Source organism: Mus musculus, chromosome 14, assembly GCF_000001635.26.
Source record: "Mus musculus strain C57BL/6J chromosome 14, GRCm38.p6 C57BL/6J".
NCBI lineage: Eukaryota > Metazoa > Chordata > Mammalia > Rodentia > Muridae > Mus > Mus musculus.
This window is the reverse complement of record NC_000080.6, coordinates 66,035,134-66,055,565: the sequence shown is the minus strand read 5'-3', so window position 1 is coordinate 66,055,565 and position 20,432 is coordinate 66,035,134. Positions and strand designations below refer to the sequence as shown.

Genomic DNA, 20,432 nt, shown 5'->3' with positions numbered 1-20,432 from the left:
CCAGTACTTTTCCTTTCCCCCACATTTCTTTGGGGTAACCATCATTGATCTTTAGCTGGGAAACCCCAGCAACATCCAATATCCACAGGAACGAGATGCTGAAATACATAGGTGCAGCTTGGCTCACTAATGCCCCCCCTTTCACCACCACCCACTCTCTCTTCCCATAATCCATCAGGGCCATGCAGTGCCATCTAGGCATTATGTCCTATTGACCTGCTTCCTAAAACCGGTATGGGAAAAACAACCCAAGCACAGCTATAGTTGCGAAGCAAGTGAGAATGATCAGTGTGTGTTTTTAAATTCTAATATGTATATTGTATACATATATATATTCAAGTACACCACTTGCTTTACATACATAGACTGTGTAATTAATGGTTACTTAATAGTTGTGACAGACAAATTAATGAAGAGGGACCAGGAGAAGACTTGGTGGATAACGAACCTTCTGTGTGAGCCATGGGACCCTGACTTCCCAGTCGCCGTGTAGGAAAGCTGAGTCTGTCAGTGCACACTGTGCTGGGAGGCCAGAGAGAAAAGAAGAGGGTCTGTGAGCTCCTCTGAAGCCAGTCTGGCATCCAAAGTGAGCTTTTCTAAGTCTGGCAAGAGACCGTGTCTCAAAAAATAAAGTGCAGGGCAAAGAGGAAGACCCCTGAGGTGGACCTCTGACCTCCAAATGCATGCCTGAGATGAGCACACACGAATACACACACACACACACACACACACACACCACGGGGGCGGGGGGAAACACCACAGACACACAAAATATTACATGCACACATATGTAAAGTGAATGATTGCATGCGTCATCAGACAGCACTCTGCCCTGTGAGTCTGACTACTGTAGTTTTCTTACTGAGATTGTTTCCTATGCAAAAGAAAGCCAAGTTTTCTTCCTTCATAACCTGTGAGCATTTGATGGTGGTCCGAGCGACACTGAGCATGATTGACAGTGGTTATTCTCGTGTCTTTTCTGACCTACGGGAGAAGCGCTGTCTGGCTCTAGAAGATGAGACAGTTGCTCTGGGCTGTTCTTTGACATGAGAAAACGCTCAGCAGTGTTTTGGATCAGTCTATTGAGTCAGCTGGCTTCTTATCACAATTTTAAAATAGTTTTTGATGACCTTCGTATTTATCTTCATTTTACATCCGTGAGTGTTTTCCATGCATGCATGCATGCATGTCTGCAAACCACAAGTGCACAGTGCCCTCAAGAGGTCAGAAAAGGGTGTCAGGTCTCCTGAAGCGGGAGTTACTGTTGTGAGCATCTATGTGGGTGCCTGGAATCAAACCTGGGTCCCCTGACAAAGCAGCAAGTGCTAAACCCAGAGTCATCTCTCCAGACCCTGCAAATGTATTTTCATTGTGCACCTCAATATTCTAACTGGGATTTTTTTTATATCCAATTTAAACTTATTTAAATTATTTTTCTGAGTGCCACACCTTACTTACATTATCCAAAGACATTTTTAGACCATTCCCTTGTTTGCAACGTCTGTGACTAGCACAGTGCATGTTTTCACTCAACTGTGTGGCTACTGTTAATAACTAATTACATTTTCCTAGCCGCAAGTAAGATCCCCCCCCCCCCCCCCGTACAAGGTACAAGCACATTTGTGGTCTGGTGTGTTTTCTTTTCAGCACCCCAAAGCCGTAACTCTGGAATCACTTGCAATTATTTTAGTTCAGCTGCTGAGCCTCAGCATGGGGCTAGCGTATGACGACGTGAACAAGTGCCAGTGTGGCGTACCTGTCTGCGTGATGAACCCGGAAGCGCCGTAAGCCTTGGCTTCCACGCCGCACCCCTCGAGTTTATACTAAGTTCATTCCTGCTAAGGAAAACTAACCTGTTAGAAACTGTTAGAGAGGCTTCTGTCACCGTGATAAAACACCGTGATCAAAAGCAACTTGGGGAGGAAAGAGTTTATTTCGCATTTCATTGTAGTCTATCAATGAGGGGAAACAAAAACAATAAAACAAAACAAAATAAAATAAAATAAAATACCCAGAAACAGAGACCTGGAGGTAGGAGCTGAAGCAAAGGCCATGGAGGAGTCTGTCTCAGCCTGCTTTCTAATTGGACTCAGGACACACTACCCGCGGTGGGCAGAGCCATCCCACTTGGATTGTTGGTCAACAAAATGCCCTACAGACATGCCCACAGGCGGATCTGGTGGTGACATAGTCTTAATTAAGGCTCCCTCTTGCCAGATGACTCCAGCTCGTGTCAAGTTGACAAAAACTAACCAGTACAGCAGACACTCTGCCAGCCAAAGCCACAGCCCCAAACCTATGCAGAATTACTTAAGAATTCAATGGCCTTGTTAGGAACTCCCCCCCAAGCCAATTGGTGGAGAAAGAAAAAGATCTCTTTATGCTTATATGCTTACTTATAATGCTGTAGTACAACTGTGCTTAGAAACAAAGACCATGGGAGATGGTGAGTCTCCTGGTGAGCAGAATTCCTTTTGACTTTGCACCTTCTATGAAAGAGGAGCCAGGGATCCTGACCCAACAGGATCCTCAAGTCAGGATGTAGACACTGTGACATTGAGCATTCCGAGAGAAGCAAGTGTCGGGAGGAAGCAGACTGAGCACAGTACACAGTTGATACTCTGGGTCAAAGTTTCACTTCCACAGATTTAGTCAAGACAATTGGATCAAAATTATTGGGCAGGGGGGAACTGTATCCATTTTCCTAGACCCTACTTCCTGAAGCACAGCATGCTGGGTATTTGCCTAGCGTTGACTTTAGGCCTTGAACATCATCTAAAGGTGGTAGAAAGTACACAGAAGGAAGTCCATAAATCACATGGCCCTCCGTCATCCTCTGTGAGGGACCAGCACCTGAGGAGTTGGATATCCATAGTGTCCTGGAACGGCGCCACCTAGGGACATGGAGGGATAACTGCATGTAGGTGTTTATCATTTTCATTTCCTACCAGAAAGTACTTACTTCAGAAGGAGCACCCCAAAGCCTGGCTCACCTTTTGACATTTGTGAATACCAACCAGACTCATCAGGCCACCCACAAAACTAGCCCACACTTAACCCACCACCCACAGGCAGCAACCTTCAGTAACATTAGCAGGACAGCTGCTGGCTCACCACTAAGCATCAAACCAATGTGCCAGTATTCTCTCTCTCTGCTCTTGACTGTGGGTGGGATGTGGCTGGCTGCTGAGGCTCCTGCTATCGCTTCCTCTCATTGTTAGTGACCTGGAATTGTAAACTGGATTAACACCTTGCTCCCCCTAAATTGCTTTTGGCCAAGGTACTTTGAGAGAAATGAAACTGGGAGGTTCATTGTGGTTAGCGCTCTTCAGAAAGTAGTGTTCCCCTCCACTGTCCCATAAGGAGAAAGTGCCGGAGAGAAGAGTCTGCAGCCATGGTCTGTTGGCACAACATTGGAGTTAGATTGTTTTCTAAGGTATCAGGTAGAACTGACCAGTGAGACCATCTAGGGTTGGGCTGCCTCCTTTTAGAAAAGGATTTATCAACTTTTAAATTACAGAGATTCTTTTTCTTTAATTGGGGCTATTTTTTCCAGTATGTGTTTATTGTATCAAAAATGATTAATTAAAAGTCATGATCTCCTTTTTATAATCTTAATTTATTGCTCTTTGAGAGCTGCAAGGATCTGTGCAAGGGGATGAGATGTCCAACTAAATCCAGAGGCTCCCAAATAGGAGAAGGAGAAAGAGGGCGCCCAGCAAGTCTATTCGGGGATTGGAGCCATAAGGCCACTCACCGCCCTGATGAGCTGCACTGAGTTCCAGTAGCAGCATCCGTTTGAGCCTCACAGAACAATCACATGCAAGTCGCATGGGTGGAAAGCCTCCCTTATATGGCCTGCTCCTTAGCCCTTGGAAGTCCAATAGAATGTCCTATGTCCTTTAAAATGTGTGTGTGTGTGTGTGTGTGAGAGAGAGAGAGAGAGAGAGAGAGAGAGAGAGAGAGAGAGGAGGTCATATAATGTATAGGGACGGATGTACATGCCACAGCATCCATGTGGAGATCGGAGGACAACTGAGCAGAGGAGAGAGTTGTCTCTTTCTACCCATATGTGAGTTTCTAGGACTGAACTCAGGCTGCCAGGCTTGTGCAGTAAGTGACCTTATCCACTGAGCTATCCTGCCAACTGTCTATTGTTTTTTTCTTCCTTTGCTCTCTGGTATGTAGATAGAAACCGTACTGGTGAGATGGCTCAATGGTCACGACCTTAGCTGCCACACCTGATGACCCTGAGTTCAACCCCTGGGTCCTACACAGTCAGAAAGATCCTACTCCTGCAGGTTGTCTTCTAACCTACACGTGCGTGCTGTGGTCCATACGTGACCACACATACACACGAACAGGAATCGTGGAACAGTGGCTGAAAGGGTATAATCAATCCCATTGTGTGTGGTTAATATAACCGAAAGCTACTGCATGCATGCACGTGTATGCGCACACACAAACTTGTACCCATATGAATATGTACATACACATGCATGTACATACATAAAGAGTTACCTACTGGACTTAAAGAGTTCCGGTGTCAAGGTAGAAAATAAAAGATATAGGAGTTATTTAAAAACCACAAAGCCAAGTTGGGAGGGATCGCCTCTGACTAAGCGTAGATAAAGACAGGAAGATTGTTGACCTTCCTTGAGGTGAGAGCACCTCAAAGTACAGAAGTCCCAGTAGGGAGAGGCAGCAGCAACTTTAGAAGAAATGGCCTAATGTGTAAGGTAAATGCTGAATCATAAGGCCAGTGTCACCAAAAAACCTGGGATGTAAAAACCAATAGAATTCCATGCCATTTACTCCTACTGCCAGATTCTGAGGGAGTTCCTGCACAGTTGACTTCCTGGGCAGAGAAAGGTCTGGACGCTCCAGGGAGCGCTTGCTTACTGACTAGGGTAGATGGTCTGTGGAAACCCTCAGCACCGATGTTTGACATCTGGGCTCTTTTCAGTCACTCCAGCGGTGTCCGGGCCTTCAGTAACTGCAGCATGGAGGACTTTTCCAAGTTTATCACAAGTCAAAGCTCCCACTGTCTGCAGAACCAGCCACGGCTACAGCCATCTTACAAGATGGCGGTCTGTGGGAATGGAGAGGTGGAAGAAGATGAAATTTGCGACTGTGGAAAGAAGGTCAGTGTGGCTTGGGGAGGATGTGGCCGGATCAGGTAGCATGTCTACCATCCTTTTGGTGGTCCTCTTCATTTCTCATAGTCATCCTTTCCACAAAGTCCTTTGTGAGGGACATACGAAAACTCAGGAGTGAACTAACATCTTGGCATATGGCTCACTGATTGGTAGATTATCCATACAAATACATTTGCTTTTTGACTCACCCTTGTCAGTATATAGTTGACATCTAAAGAAATGGTGCACACTGGAGCATGTGCAAGTTGATGGGTTGGTGACAGGCGCATGCATGCCGTATGAAGGCCACCACGACTAAGCCTGCCAACTCACACCATCTGCATCCTCTCTCCTTCTCTCCCCAGCATAGGACCTCTTAGTCCGTGCTGGCCTCAAACTCAAAACAACTGTCCTGTTCCAGCTTCCTAAGTACAGGGATTGCAAGCTCACGCCACCATGTTTGACTTATCTTCCCCTGCCTCCCCCTCCCCCCTCCTCCCTCCCTTCTCCATCCTGCCCTTCTCTTCACCCTCTTGCTCTCTCCTTTCTCTCACTCCCTCCTACCCTCTCCTCTCCCTTCCTTCCCCCTCCTCCTCTCCCTTCCTTCCCCCTCCTCCTCTCCAGTCCTTCCCCTTCCTTGCTCTCCCATTAAGAATTAGGATGTGATGGGCATGGTGGCACACACCTTTAATCCCAGCACTTGGGAGGCAGAGGCAGGTGGATTTCTGAGTTCAAGGCCATCCTGGTCTACAGCGTGAGTTCCAGAACAGCCAGGGCTACACAGAGAAACCCAAAAGCCAAAAGCCAAAAGCCAAAAGCCAAAAAAAAAGGATGTAACAGCTTAGCAATTTGCAATCACTTTTCATGAATTTATTTTCTTGCAACTGCATGAGACTTACAATCTCTGTATCTCCATACTGGAAACAAGAACTAAAATTTATGTCATTAAGTATCTCTAACAAGCACAGTGCCTGTCTTAGTCAGGGTTTCTATTCCTGCACAAACATCGTGACCAATAAGCAAGCTGGGGAGGAAAGGGTTTATTCGGCTTACACTTCCACATTGCTGTTCATCACCAAAGGAAGTCAGGACTGGAATTCAAACAGGTCAGGAAGCAGGAGCTGATGCAGAGGCCATAGAGGGATGTTCTTTACTGGCTTGCTTCCCCTGGCTTGCTCAGCCTGCTCTCTTATAGAACCAAGACTACCAGCCCAGAGATGGCACCCCCCACAAGGGAACCTCCCCCCTTGATCACTAATTGAGAAAATGCCTTACAGCTGGATCTCATGGAGGCATCTCCTCAACTGAAGCTCCTTTTTTTTTTTGATAACTCCAGCTGTGTCAAGTTGACACACAAAACTAGCCACTACAGTGCCTTAATTTCATATCTGTTGCTGTGATAAAATGTTCTGACAAAATCAACTTATGAGAAAAGGAGTAAGCTAAAATAAACCCTTTATCCCCAAACTCTTGTATCTTATAGAGTGGCAAGACTACAATTCATGCCAAGCAAACTCTCATTTCTCTTTCTTCCGTAAGGATTAGGACACAACCTCTTAGCAAACACAATACAGTCTATTTACTACAGTCACTCCTGAGTGTTAGACCTCTGGAGCATGTTCCTCCTACTGATCTACGTTAACACTCCTGGACCATGATATCTCTATCCCTCCCTTCTATGCTCCTTTGTTTCTAATTTTGTTTTGTTTTCGTTTTTGTTTTTCGAGACAGTGTTTCTCTGTGTAGCTCTGGGTGTCCTGAAACTCACCCTGTGTGTAGACCATGCTGGTCCCAATCTCACAGATGTCTGCCTGCCTCTGCCTCTCAGAGTACTGGGATTAAAGGTATATGCCACCACCACCTGGCCATTGTGGTCTTTTTAAACGACCCGTTTTGAAGGGCATTAAGTCCCAAGTGTGAGTGGTCTAGCTTCTGTCTCTTCCTCTTGGACATACCCTTGCCCAGCCTTTCTCTCAGGCTCATTTGTCCTTCAGAAAAGCAGGTATCTTAGTTAGGGTTTTATTACTGTGAGCAGACACCATGACCAAGGCAAGTCACAAAGGTCAACATTTCATTGGGGCTGGCTTACAGGTTCAGAGGTTCATTGCATTATCATCAAGGCAAGGACATGGCAGCATCCAGGCAGACATGAGCTGAGAGTCCCACCTCTTGTTCTGAAGGCAACTAGGACAAAGGTATTAACGCCCACGCTGACACACCTACTCCAATAAGACCACACCTATTCCAGCAAGACCACATCTCCTAATAGTGCCACTCCCTAGGCCAAGCATATACAAACCATACAGAAGGTACGAAGTTTTCACTGTGGAGTAAGAAAATAGGGAAGACACATTTGTGATTTGGTGTTAGAACTTTATTGGTTTTTACCAATGTTTAATCACCAATTTAAATTCACTACTTAAGTCAAAATTATTCGAAATATACCTATAACCACAGGAAGTTGTTTTTTTTTTCCAAACTAAGTAAATCTTATCTAAAACTGGAGTTAAAGGGAAGAGGGAAGATAGAGTGAAGTAAATGAGATTAAAAAAAATACAGAGATAAAATGAAAGGGGAAACAGGCTGTTCCAATAACTGCTGAGAGTGCTATGTCCCGGAGAACCAGGCTGCTGCTCATCTGGGTTCTCTATGAACTGGCTGAGGACACTGAGCTGTGCTCCTCGCAGCAGATAAAGTGTATTTCTGACACTTCGGTGGTGTCCCCTCTTGTTTCCTGCTGCTGAGAATGTACACTAACAAAGGGTTTGTGTTAGCTTACAGTTCCAAGTTGTAGTCCATCACTGCAGGGAAGTTGAGGTAGCAGGAACTTGAAGCTGCTGGGCACACATCCATGGCTGATAGCACAGGGAGAACAAGTACCCGCTTGCTCACTTACTCGTGCTCAGGAACATTTCCACTCCTATATGTGGTACAAGACCCAGTCCTAGGAAACAGCGCCAGCCACAATGAACATGCTCAATGGTGCCTTTAATCCCAGCACTTGGGAGGCAAAGGCAGGCGGATTTCTGAGTTCGAGGCCAGCCTGGTCTACAGAGTGAGTTCCAGGACAGCCAGGGCTACACAGAGAGAAACCCTGTCTCAAAAAAAAAAAAAAAAAAAAAAAAAAGATATTCCTCTACGTCATGCCCACCTGACCTAGACAATCCTTCACTGAGACTTCCTTCCTCTGATGTTTCTAGATTGTGTCAAGTTGAACTAAAACTATCCAAAATGAATAGTGTGCTTTTAAGGAAATACTGCCCATCACCCAAAAGTTTTCACTTGATTTGGCTTGAATGGAAACACATTGAAAGTTCCCACTCTCAGGTCTGACAATAGTGTCGTAGCTTCATCACATTCTAACCACTAACTGAGTTCTCACCACTGTGCTGCCCCTTCCCTGTAGATGTCCATGTCATGAGCAAGAGCAATGACATTCACTTGACAGAACAGCTGTGCAGAACACAGAAACCTTCCTGTGCCTTAATGTGTACGGTGCAGAAGTCATACTATGACAGCTGACCTCCACTGCTGACTCCTATCTGCTTACAACTTTTCCCAACCTACCTACCATTTCAAATCCCTGAGGATTAAAAGTGTGTGTGTGTGTATGTATGTATGTGTGCGCACGCATGTGTGTGTGTGAATATGTCCTCTAAAAAGACCTTTCCTTTCTTATTTTATTAGCCCTAACAGTCAAAGCTATTAAGGCAGACTCAAAGCATAACACAGAAGCCATGTAACCATTTACTAATGATACAAAAGCAAGAGATTCAGTCACACACACACACCTTTAAAAAGCATTTATTATTGAGCCTTATATTATTTAGGCTCAAACGTGGCACATTAGAAGTAACTGTAGCTCCTCTTTATCCCATATATTATATTTATTTGGCCTTCATCTACAAGAGCCAGGGGCCACCTCACCATCTCCACTGTGAAAGATCCCGTGGTATCAGAGAATTCTGTTTCCAACACAGCAAGCTCCATCCTAGAAGAAATGACTAGGATGTAACACTTAGTAGGGGGTCAAAAATCAATGTCTGCAGGGCAAGAAAGAAGAGACTCTGTTTCTTTTCCTGTTTGCCAACATGAAAGGCGAGCATCTGTCTGTAAGCTATGAAGCATGTAGCCATTACGATTTCCATTCAGCGGGGATGGATTCAGATAGGCATATCAGGCTTGTGGTTTGCCTTCCAGGGCTGTGCAGAAATGCCCCCGCCATGCTGTAACCCCGACACCTGTAAGCTGTCAGATGGCTCCGAGTGCTCCAGCGGAATATGCTGCAACTCGTGCAAGGCAAGAAAGAGCCTCCTCCTCTCTTTCCTTTTCACTTTTTTTTTTTTTTTTTCTGTTTTCACCCTTTATTTGGAAAACAGGGCAACATTTAAGTTTTAGATTTTTTAAATGAATTAACATGGTAATAAAAAGTATGGCCTGAATTTGGAGAGTAAGTGGTTTTCCAGTTTGGGGTGCAAGATCATCTCACAAAGGAGAAGAGAACACATACTCAGTGAGCCACCAAGGGGTTGGCTTCCACTCACTGAGGGCAAGCAGTGCAGTCCAGGCTAACCATCCATGATCTTTGTCACAGCAAATCAGAGTCTCCAATTGTTCAAAGTAACTGTAGGTACAAGACAGAAAGCAACTCCAGACTGGCTTATTAATTGATCTGGATGACTATGAAGTGTCCCCCATTCCTGAGGTGCCAAAAATCTTCAGAGTGACTGTTGGAGCAGGGAACCTTTCATGTGCTCCCAGTTGTTATACAGTGCATAGAGACTGGTGAGTGTCAGTCCTGCCAGGCCACCGCGTGCTATTCCTCGAAGACCACCTGTACATTTATACAACATCCCGGTCATGGTTCCAGCTGCTACTGTGTTGAGGTCATCTTCTGCACCCCGTGTTTTCTCAATGATAACACCAAAAGCACTATAGAGCAAAGCCAGGGAGCCTAGAGTATTAGCCCAAAGTGCTCCTTGCCTAGTCACCATATTCAAAATCTGTACATTTCTTGGTTTGGACCAGGCCATGCTCTGGGTTTCCTTCAATCCTAAACGAAGACCGTTCATTGCCCCGAATGCGGCCCCTGTCATGCAACATCCTCCAATGGTAAAGAAAGCTAGTTCAAATCTGCCTCGGGTTTTATTAGCTCCAGTTGGCAAAATAAATTCATCAGTATCCTGAACGAGATAGCGTGGATCCACATTTAAATAAGGAGACAGGGGGTTCATACCAGTCAGCGGGACGCCGGCCAAATCAGCGTTCGAGTAACCCGCTCCTCCGGCTCCGAAGAAGCCAGCTAACCCGCTGGTGGATTTGTTGCTACTTCCTCCGCCACCTTCCATGAGGTTGCAGCAAACGGCGGTGGGCTCGCCACCACCACCTCAGGCCGGGGACGTATGCTCGGCCGTGGCCGCGACAAGCAACAGCGGGAAGACCCGCGTTGCTCCTGCCACCTTCACCACGCTGACCTTCCGGGCGCCGTCCTTTTCACTTTTTAAAGAAAATACTTTTCCTTAATTTGTATAGGTATGGGTGATTTGTCAGAGGCCAGAAGGGAGTGCCAGATCCCTTAAGACTGGAGTTCTGGGTGGCTATACGGTGCCGCATGAGTGCCAAACAATGAGCTTAGGTTCTCTAGACAAACAGCCAGTGCTCTTAACTACAACCACTGAGCCATCTCCTCAGACCCAAGCTTTTCCTTTTAAAGAGAATTGACGTGTCTAATCTTTGTTTTCTAACATTTGTCAGTGGTTTATTTTGATATCACAAGTATTACTACACTGCCCTTTTCAAAATCAGCGTATAATTCCTTTTTCCAAATTTATGATATTTCGTCCCTTTAAATTCTTCTCTATACAATACATCTTAACCATAGCTTCCCCCCTCCACTCCTCCCAGTGTGTTAACACTCTCTACACACACACACACACACACACACACACACACACACGCACGCAGGCAAGTCCCCTCTCCTCCATCTCCCTTCATAAGAGGAGCGTAACAAGAAACAAGTCCAAGGACAGACCTCTGGTCAGGGTGAGGCAAGGCAACCCTGCTGGAAGGAAAAATGGTCCCAAGAGCAGACAAGAGAGTCAGAGACACTCCCCAGCATTAGAAGTCCCACAGAAGCCCTGTGCTACTCAACCATAACACATACACAGAGGACCTGGTGCAGACCCATGCAGACTCTGTGGTTGCTGCTTCAGTCTCTGTGAGCCTTGCTTAGTTTCTTCTGTGGGCCATCCTTCCCTGGTGTCCTCCCCGCCTCTGGCTCCTACAGACCCCCACCCCTCCCTGCCTCCCCATCTCTTCCCAGGACTCCGTGAGCTCCAAGGGGAGGGACCCAAGGACTTCAGACATTTCTACTCTTAAGAAAATAATTTAAAAGTCTTTCATTCTATGCGTATACCTCTTCCACCTTATTATTGACAAGTCTTTCAGCCTTGAAAATTTAATTTTCTTCAGCATTTCTATAATATTTCAAAAATCCTTTCCTTAAAAAATAAAACAAGATGCCGGGCGTGGTGGCGCACACCTTTAATCCCAGCACTCGGGCGGCAGAGGCAGGCAGATTTCTGAGTTCCAGGCCAGCCTGGTCTACAAAGTGAGTTTCCAGGACAGCCAGAGCTACACAGAGAAACCCTGTCTCGGAAAAAAAAAAAAAAAAAGCAAGAATGTATGTGTTGTATGAATGACTGAAATGGAAATATTGCTCCTATTGCATGCCATATAGTTAAAATGTGCTGCAAGCAACACATATTTTCATTTAATAGTGTATTTTTGTTCTGTTTAAATTTTATATATGTGCAAGATATGTTGATTATTTCACCTCCAACTCCTCCCACAACTCTTCCACTCTTTCTAATCCACGGCTTTTTATTTAATTATTACACACACACACACACACACACACACACACACACACACACACATATTAGGTTGGCCACTTGAGATGAGATTGCATAACCTATCAGGGTGCTCACTCATTGGGAGACACATTCTCCCTCTCTGAACAGTCATTACTTGCCTGTAGCTTTTCATTTGGGGTGAGGCCTTGTGAGAGTACCGGTCCATGCTGGCATCGGTCAGAGCATTTGTTTCTACATGACCTACACAATCCTCTCTAGGGACAAACATTCCTACTTCTCTGCTGTCGTATTCACTGTGATTCACTTTTACCCATCAGCTGAAGCGGAAAGGGGAGGTTTGCAGGCTTGCCCAAGATGAGTGTGATGTCACAGAGTACTGCAACGGCACATCCGAAGTGTGTGAAGACTTCTTTGTTCAAAACGGTCACCCATGTGACAATCGCAAGTGGATCTGTATTAACGGCACCTGTCAGAGTGGAGAACAGCAGTGCCAGGATCTATTTGGCATCGGTACTTTAATCATTTAGTTTTTCCATTTAAGCATTCTCTGGGAGCTGAAAAGAAATAGCTGGGGTTGGAGAGATGGCTCAGAGGTTAAGAGTACTGGCTGCTCTTCCAGAGGTCCTGAGTTCAATTCCCAGCAACCACATGGTGGCTCATTGCCATCTATAATGAGATCTGGGACCCTCTTCTGGTCTGCAGGATTATATACAGACAGAACACTGTATACATAGTAAATAAATCTTTAAAAAAATAGCTGATCTTTGAGAAGAATAACTAAACCTAAATCTTAATGGCATAAATTTAAGAGAAAGAAAGAAAGAGAGAGAGAGAGAGGAGAGAGAGAGAGAGGAGAGAGAAAGAAAGGAAGGAAGGAAGAAAGAAAGGAAAGGAGAAAGAAAGAGAGAAAAGAGCTAGTGAGAGAGAAATAGCTGGATCTGTTTGGTGTTGTCTGCAGTACTGAGAATCGTTCCAAGGCCACAGCTCCCCCACGTACTCTGCATCCTCTGCCAACCAACATCCTCCGGCCACCCCCACTCCACTCAGGCTCTGTCTCAGAGGTTCATTCCCTAGTCCCCTGGGCCTGCTACTTTCAGCACACCACGTATGGGTAAAATGACGTGTTGTCGTAAGGTCACATGGTGGAGGAATCTGCCCATACTTAATGTTAGCCAAAAAGCAGAGGAACATGTAGCTGCCAGGGGTCTGAGTGTCCCCTTAAAGAGCACCTCCCAGCTGGGCATGGTGGTGCATGCCTTTAATCCCAGCACTCGGGAGGCAGAGGCAGAGGCAGGTGGATTTCTGAGTTCGAGGCCAGCCTGGTCTACAAAGTGAGCTCCAGGACAGCCAGAGCTATACAGAGAAACCCTGTCTCAAAAAAACCAAAAAAAAAGAGAGAGAGAGAGGAAAAGAGCACCTCCCACCCCACACCCCACATCTGCTCACCATGGCTTCACTTCCACCAAACGTTCATTCCAGCACCAAACATTGTGTGGCTCTGTGTGCTTACTTTTTTTTTTTCTTTTTAAGTGTATTTATTATTGTTATTAGTGTGTGAGCCTGGGTGGGTGGGTGAATGTGTGTGTGTGTGTCTGTCTGTCTGTGTGTGTCTGTGTGATGCATCACAGAGGTGTGCACATATCATGACACATGTGTAGAGGTCAGAGGTCAGCTTTCAAGATGCAGTTCCCTCCTCCCACTGTGGGTTTCTAGGACTGAAAGTGAATGTGGTTTGTTTGCATGGCAATCATCTTTAACTGCTGAACCATCCTGCCGGCCCAACCATGAGCTTCTGCTTAGCATTCTTTGAGTTTCTTGCAACATGAACTAAGTGTTACATTATCACACAAACCTCAAAGATCAAATATAAATTTATACCTAATCATCTACTTCGATTTCTTTTATATATATATATATGATTGGGGATTTATTTTTATTTTGTGTCTGTGAGTGTTGGGGATCAAACTGGGATCCTCTGAAAGAGCAATCAAATTTCTTAACCATCTCTCCATTCCACATATTTCTGACACTTTTTATTTCTTGTAGATTGTGCCCTTTGGGATTTTTTTCCCATGTGTATGCATGTTAAAATACTTAGTCATTTTAACTCAGCTGACTAACTTTGTTCTGTTTATTCCCAAGTGAAACTGCAGATAGAGGCATCTCTTCCGTTAGAAGTGGTTGCCCGGTCTCTCCTGTTCCATGGTTGATGTTAAAGGGGCCTGTCTGTGGACAGACCCTGCCAGTCGTCTTTTAATTCTACTGAACCTAAACAGCAAGGCAGTTGTCTGGGTTCATTTAATATTTCTTGATAACTGATACTCATTGGGTGTCAGTTAGAATTTGAAGGCTGTTCCCATGTGACTCACCTGTGGGTCTCCAGGGCTTTCAGCTGCGTGCTTTGATGGATACTTAGGCAGATAGGAAACTATGACACAATCAAAGCCACTTCCCCAGACTCTCATCTTCTATCTTTTCCTTGTTTACCCTCAAGAGGAAGCTGGAAAAGAGCCAACAGGGTATGAGGGGTCAAATATTGTCCCTGTGGCTATGAAATATTCAGATTCTACCTATTTTTTTTTTCTGGTCCACAAAGAACAGTTGGATTCCCTAACCAAGCTCAAAAATCTTTATTTCTTACCCACAACAAATTTGGCAAATGGATTCTGAGACATAATGAATATAATGAACTTTGGGTTCACTGGCATCTCTAGGCAACCTAGTTGAGCCCCCAGGGATGCTGTTGTGACAGGTCACTTTCCTCCAGCCCAGCAACATAGTTGTCAAATGTCCCCATCAGAGGCTTCAACAAGAGTAGCATGGACAGAGGTTGAAAATAGAAACTGTTCTCAAAGTAGTTTGGGTCTTGGGAGAATTGAAACTAGGAAAACTCAGAGACAAAAAGCAATTGGTGAACAGTGTGATTGAAAAAACATGTATGAAAAAAGAAAGCCCACCTTATTCACCAGAATATCAATTGCATTAAAAAAACAAAAAACCAAAAACAAAAAACAAAAACCTAGCTTTTTGTTGCTGTGCCTGGGGTTATTGGCATTGCATATTAGGCACTGCCAGGTACATGAAGTTGGAAGTGTATCCCTGAGCCATCCATCTTCAATTCTATGTGATGCTTGCCTTTTGTGCAATACATTCCAAAACCATTTTCAAGCTGCGAAAGTCTTCATCCCTTGTTTTAATTCCAGGTATGAAAACGCTCGATGCCACTGACACTCTTTCATTTGCCTAACTTCCAGATGCAGGCTTTGGTTCAAGTGAATGTTTCTGGGAGCTGAATTCCAAGAGCGACATATCTGGGAGCTGTGGAATCTCTGCTGGGGGATACAAGGAATGCCCACCTAAGTATGCCTTAGGAAATGTGACCAGATTCTGTCACTTTACCCTTGAAAATGTCCCCAGTCACCTTCACACGGAAGCCAACTAGCACCTGACCACAAAGCCTGACATATCTAGCTAGTGACAGACGTCAGAGGTGCGGAAGGAGGCTCCGTGTTGTTTCCGACACACCTGGGCTGTTGCTGTCTAGGTTGAACTACTTTGGCCTGAATTTTTGGCCTGTCTTTTGCCACTCAGGGTTTTATTTCAACAAGGGGGCACTTGTCACCCATAAGTATTCAATTTTTAAAAATCTGTATGCTATCTCCTTAATTATATAAAGAATGAGCAGTCTTGGCTTGCGGAAATGGCTCAGTGGGTGAAGTACTTCCTGCTTAGACACAAGGATCTGAATTCAGATCTCTAGTACCCATATAAAAACCAGATGTGCTGGCATAGTTTGGTAACTTTGCTATGGAGAACAGTAGTAGGTGACCTCAGGGACACCTGATCAGCCAGTCTAGCTGAAATGGTGAACTCTGGGTTCACTGGGTGCCCCTGTCTTAAAAAAATAAGGTGGCAAGGGATAGAAAGACACCTGTCATTGACCTACAGTCTCGATACACATGCACACAAGCCAGTAGACCCTCATATGTACCATGCACAAAAGCTTATATAACACACACACACACAAGGAGTGGATAGTCTTTTTTTTTAATTTCTGTTTATTTGTTTTATATGTCTGGATTTTTGCCTGAAAACATGTCTGTGTGTCCCTTGCATGACCAATGAATGCCCAAGGAGGGGAGAAGAAGGTGTCACAGCCTCTATAGCAAGGGTTGTGAGTTACCCTCCTGGGTACTGGGAATCAAACTTGGGTTTTCTGGAAGAGCAGCCAGTGCTCTTAGAACCCATCTCTGCAGCCCCAAGAATGGACATTCTTTATAAAGTACAAGGAATGTACTATGTATGGGACAAATATGATAATGAAAAATCTGTAAAGCTGTGACCCAGGGTGCACTAGTCCTTAAACACATAGTGTTTTTGACATATGGTGACAGATGACAGTGAGCTGTAGACATACCTCAAGGCTACCTCAAGCACCTTAGTTTTGGCTCCCTAGAGACCTCTCCTAGAATTTGAGCTTGTGTTGGGGACTCTTGGCAAGTGTTCCAGGAGAAGAGCTTTGCAGTAAAAATGGATGTTTTCCGGAAGCTGTGTGTTTCAACAAATACATGAAGAGGAAAGATGAAAGTGTTATGGGGAAAGCTGTGGGTGGTAGAAAAGCAATGGTCTGTCACACTAGCTGCATGATGGGATGTGTGTGACGCAGATGGTATGTGTGCTCTGTGTGTGTGTGTGTGTGTGTGTGTGTGTACATATGCATGTGTATAGTATACGACTGGCTGAAGGTCAGTATTCTATCTCCATCTTTTATGGTTACAGAAATTTGCTCCATAGACCCATGTCTCACTGGGATCTCTAGCACAGTTGTGCTTCTCCCTGAAGAACTTCACCTGGATCGTTTGGGTGACTCCCTTCAGCTCTTGTCATCCGTCGCCTCAGTGAGGCTGCCGGTCTTAGTATTACACACTGAGGGGAAAAAAAGCATCTCGGTTACTGGTTTTCACGGCCAGCCCTCCCAGGCTAAAAGAATAAATAACCCTTAGCTAAAGAAGGGACCAGCAGCGTGCCTAAGAGACATAACCTCCCAGGTTTTTTTTTTTTTTCTTTTCTGGGTCTGCATTCTTCTTGTGAATGAGTGTGCATCCGTCAAGGCCCCAGTCCCATCATACACAGAAGTCAGCTAGTCCAGAGACAAAGAGATGGGAGCAAGTGAGCTTCTATGATGAGGAGCTAGCTGCCTGGAGGGTGGAAAGAGATGGTTTTTAAGGACCATCTTACCAGGAAGTTGGTTAGAAAGCCAGTTGTACAGGAGATGACCTTCCACATTGGCAAAGAGTCTGTGTGTGTGGAGCAGAAGGCATACTTCTTTCCCCATTGACCAAACCATCCCAGAGTTCCCTGGTCTATGTTTTCTTTGTCTGACCATCAGTCTTCATTTTTATTACTGTTCTTCTGTAGAGAATGTCCCTTTATTGTATGGTTGTGTTTATGCTTTGGGTTTTTTTCTGCATTTTTCTGCACTAACATTTAGGTTTGATCATTTTATTTTAATAATGTGCATGGTGTACAGTGTTCTTTGAATATGGATTTCAATATCTCAACAGCTGTGAAACCAAAAAGGAAACCCAGCGGAGTTAGTGACAAGGCCAATTGCTCATTTTTAAAAGTCAGAATAAGCTTGGGTTTGATTGTGATAAAGGATCAAATACTGGTTAAAAAAAATCACAAACAGTAATCCAGCTAATGGAAGAGTTCATAATTAAATAGCTCATTATTGTTAGCAATTCAGGAAGGACACTGTGTGTGGTATCCAAAACTAACTGCGTATATCTTATTTGCCAACTCCAATTGTTTAAATCAATTTGTTTTTTGAAATTATATTCTAATATTTCTCTATTAAAATAATGACTTACATTTATTTGTAAATTATAGTGACCGGATGTGTGGGAAAATAATATGTAAATACCAAAGTGAAAATATACTAAAATTGAGGTCTGCCACTGTTATTTATGCCAATATAAGCGGGCATGTCTGCGTTTCCCTGGAATATCCCCAAGGTCATAATGAGAGCCAGAAGATGTGGGTGAGAGATGGAACCGTCTGCGGGTCAAATAAGGTAACTCCCAGTGTTTATGTCTTTCTTGGAACATATGCCAAGTAACACTCTCTCGAAATGTAAGTGTGCAATCCCACATAGAAGTTTGGAAAATATAAAACAAATTTCAAATTTCACAGTCAAGTGGGTATGAGGGGGGTGAGTCCCCTTTGAAATTTCTATTTAGTCAAATTTCTATTTAGTCAAAATAAACTAAAGCCATTGACCTTGCACGGTTGCTGCTGCTATGGGCATTTCATTTGCTGCTTTGCACTTTTTGTGGAAGTCACACAAATCCTGAGAAGAACGGATCTCAGGGTTCACCCATGCATTTAGTTACATTTTCAGAATGTTACAAAGAGAGAGAGAGAGCCCTCTGATATGATGAATTATCCTTTGATGTAATTATTCTTATATAATGGTGAAAACTAAAGAGGTCAAAGAGTAAGGCAAAAACAATTACATTCCAAATTCTCTATTAAAATAATGGCTTACACATATCTGAAGTGGTTAGTTTTAACTGTCAACTTGCTACCTAGGAAGGGAGGCTCAACTGAGGAATTATCTAGATCAGGTTGGTCTAAGGGCATCTGTAGGTGTTGGGGGAAGGGACAGGTGGTTTGATTGTTAGTTGACATAGGAAGGCAGAGCCCCTTGTGGGCAGCACCATTTCCTAGCAAGGGGTCCTGAATATTATAAGAGAGGAGAAACCTAGCTGCGAGTAGAGAAGCGATTAAGCAAGTGGGCCTGCATGGATTCACTTCTCTCTGCTTCTAATTATGGATGGAATGTGATGAGCTGCTTGAGTCCCTGCCCTCAGTGATAGATCATAACAAGGAAATGTAAGCCTGACAAGGTCTCCCTCTCCTGAGTTGATTCTGGTCAAGGCATTTTATCACAACAACAGAAACGAAACTAGCATACCACGTGTCTGGTTTCCATTCTCGAGTGCATCACCCTGTGCGTAGGCATGGCAAGGACCCCTCCGGCCTGTTGTCTCGTCACACTTTAGGCACACAACACCAACTGCCATCCCCATGCTGCCGGTTATATCCCTAGATTTATTCATCATCCTCCATCATCCTTCACAACTGAAAATTGTGCTGCTGCAAGCTTACATGACTTCTCTGCGTTCTCTTCTTGTCACCTCTGACCTTCTGTCAGTCTTTACAGCCCTCCTAGATTCCATGCATAAGTAAGGTCATGACATACGTGTCTGTGTGATGTCACTTATTATAGTTTGGCCATATCTTCAAAGTCAGAACTACCTTCCTTTTAAAGGCTTGAATTAATATTCCATTTCATGGGTAGAAGGAAGGTAACACGTACATATATAAAGCCACAATTTTGTTTTCCAAATGAACTGTTTAAAATTCCATCTGTATACCAAAACAGCATGTTGTTCACCATATGTGTACAAGAAGAAGACTAAACCATTAATTCCACGTAAAACCTGAGAGAAACAAACCCGACTACAGTGCCACAGTGGCCACTCAGTTTGCCTGTGACAACGAGCTGGTGTCACTGGTGCTGCCCTGATCATGAGTTCTGCAGGTGCACAATCAGGTTGGAATCTCTAGGTTTAAGTCATAACTTTTTTATGGCAGTATTAGAGGACATGAGAGAAGAGGGTCTTCCCTGTCTGTGAGTGCATTAACACAGTCAAGTGGGTATGAGGGGGTGAGTCCCCTTGTGTAATGGCAAGGATGACAAACAAACAACCAAAAAAATAAGTAAAAAACCATTGTGCAGATCATGGCCCAAACCTTGGTCAACTTGGGTGGTGCTCCTCCCATCCCTCCCGTAGACTCTGTTCACTTCTCTGGCTTGTTTGACTCCATCTCACAGACTCTCCCACCTCAAACACCCTATCTTCAGCTTCATTCATGCCTCATTCCGCCCTGCCCACATCTGCTGTTCTGCCCACACAGCGAAGCTTCCAGTTTGATTCCCTTAGGAATCAATTGTCTAGAGCTGGAATCTCCTCGTGGTGCCCTTTACAATTTATGTGTTTGTTTACCTGCTCTCGTTCATTCTTATGTCATCATCCAAGTTTACGCCAGCTCTTCACGGGTGCCACTTCCCCCTAGGGATTCTTGAGGATGTTAACTTCAGCCACCTAAAATTAAATTCCAACGTTGTTCATTTGTCCCTTTGTCCCTGGCCGGTTTAACTGGGGTGAGGTGAGACCTCAAGGTGTTTTTTTTATCTTAAGAGAGTACGGAATGCTTTTAATCAAGGGGTGAGTCTGCCATCTAAGTTACCTTTTCTGTTCTAGGTTTGCCAGAATCAAAAATGTGTAGCAGACACTTTCTTGGGCTATGATTGCAACCTGGAAAAATGCAACCACCATGGTGTAAGTAG

General features: G+C 44.5%; 1 protein-coding gene and 1 pseudogene across 2 annotated transcripts in view; one reads left to right on the top strand and one right to left on the bottom strand.

Annotated features, from left to right (window-relative positions):
• Adam2 (a disintegrin and metallopeptidase domain 2) overlaps nucleotides 1-20,432 on the top strand; it is a 50,530-nt gene that overhangs the window by 22,286 nt on the left and 7,812 nt on the right. For both annotated transcript variants that reach the window (NM_009618.3, XM_006518439.4), the window contains 7 exons: nucleotides 1,648-1,784; nucleotides 4,967-5,144; nucleotides 9,339-9,437; nucleotides 12,331-12,523; nucleotides 15,268-15,373; nucleotides 17,906-18,089; nucleotides 20,347-20,424. In NM_009618.3, coding sequence (NP_033748.2) covers nucleotides 1,648-1,784; nucleotides 4,967-5,144; nucleotides 9,339-9,437; nucleotides 12,331-12,523; nucleotides 15,268-15,373; nucleotides 17,906-18,089; nucleotides 20,347-20,424 — 975 coding nt within the window. The remainder of the gene's footprint in view (nucleotides 1-1,647; nucleotides 1,785-4,966; nucleotides 5,145-9,338; nucleotides 9,438-12,330; nucleotides 12,524-15,267; nucleotides 15,374-17,905; nucleotides 18,090-20,346; nucleotides 20,425-20,432) is intronic.
• Nucleotides 9,483-10,625, bottom strand: Gm10233 (predicted pseudogene 10233; annotated as a pseudogene).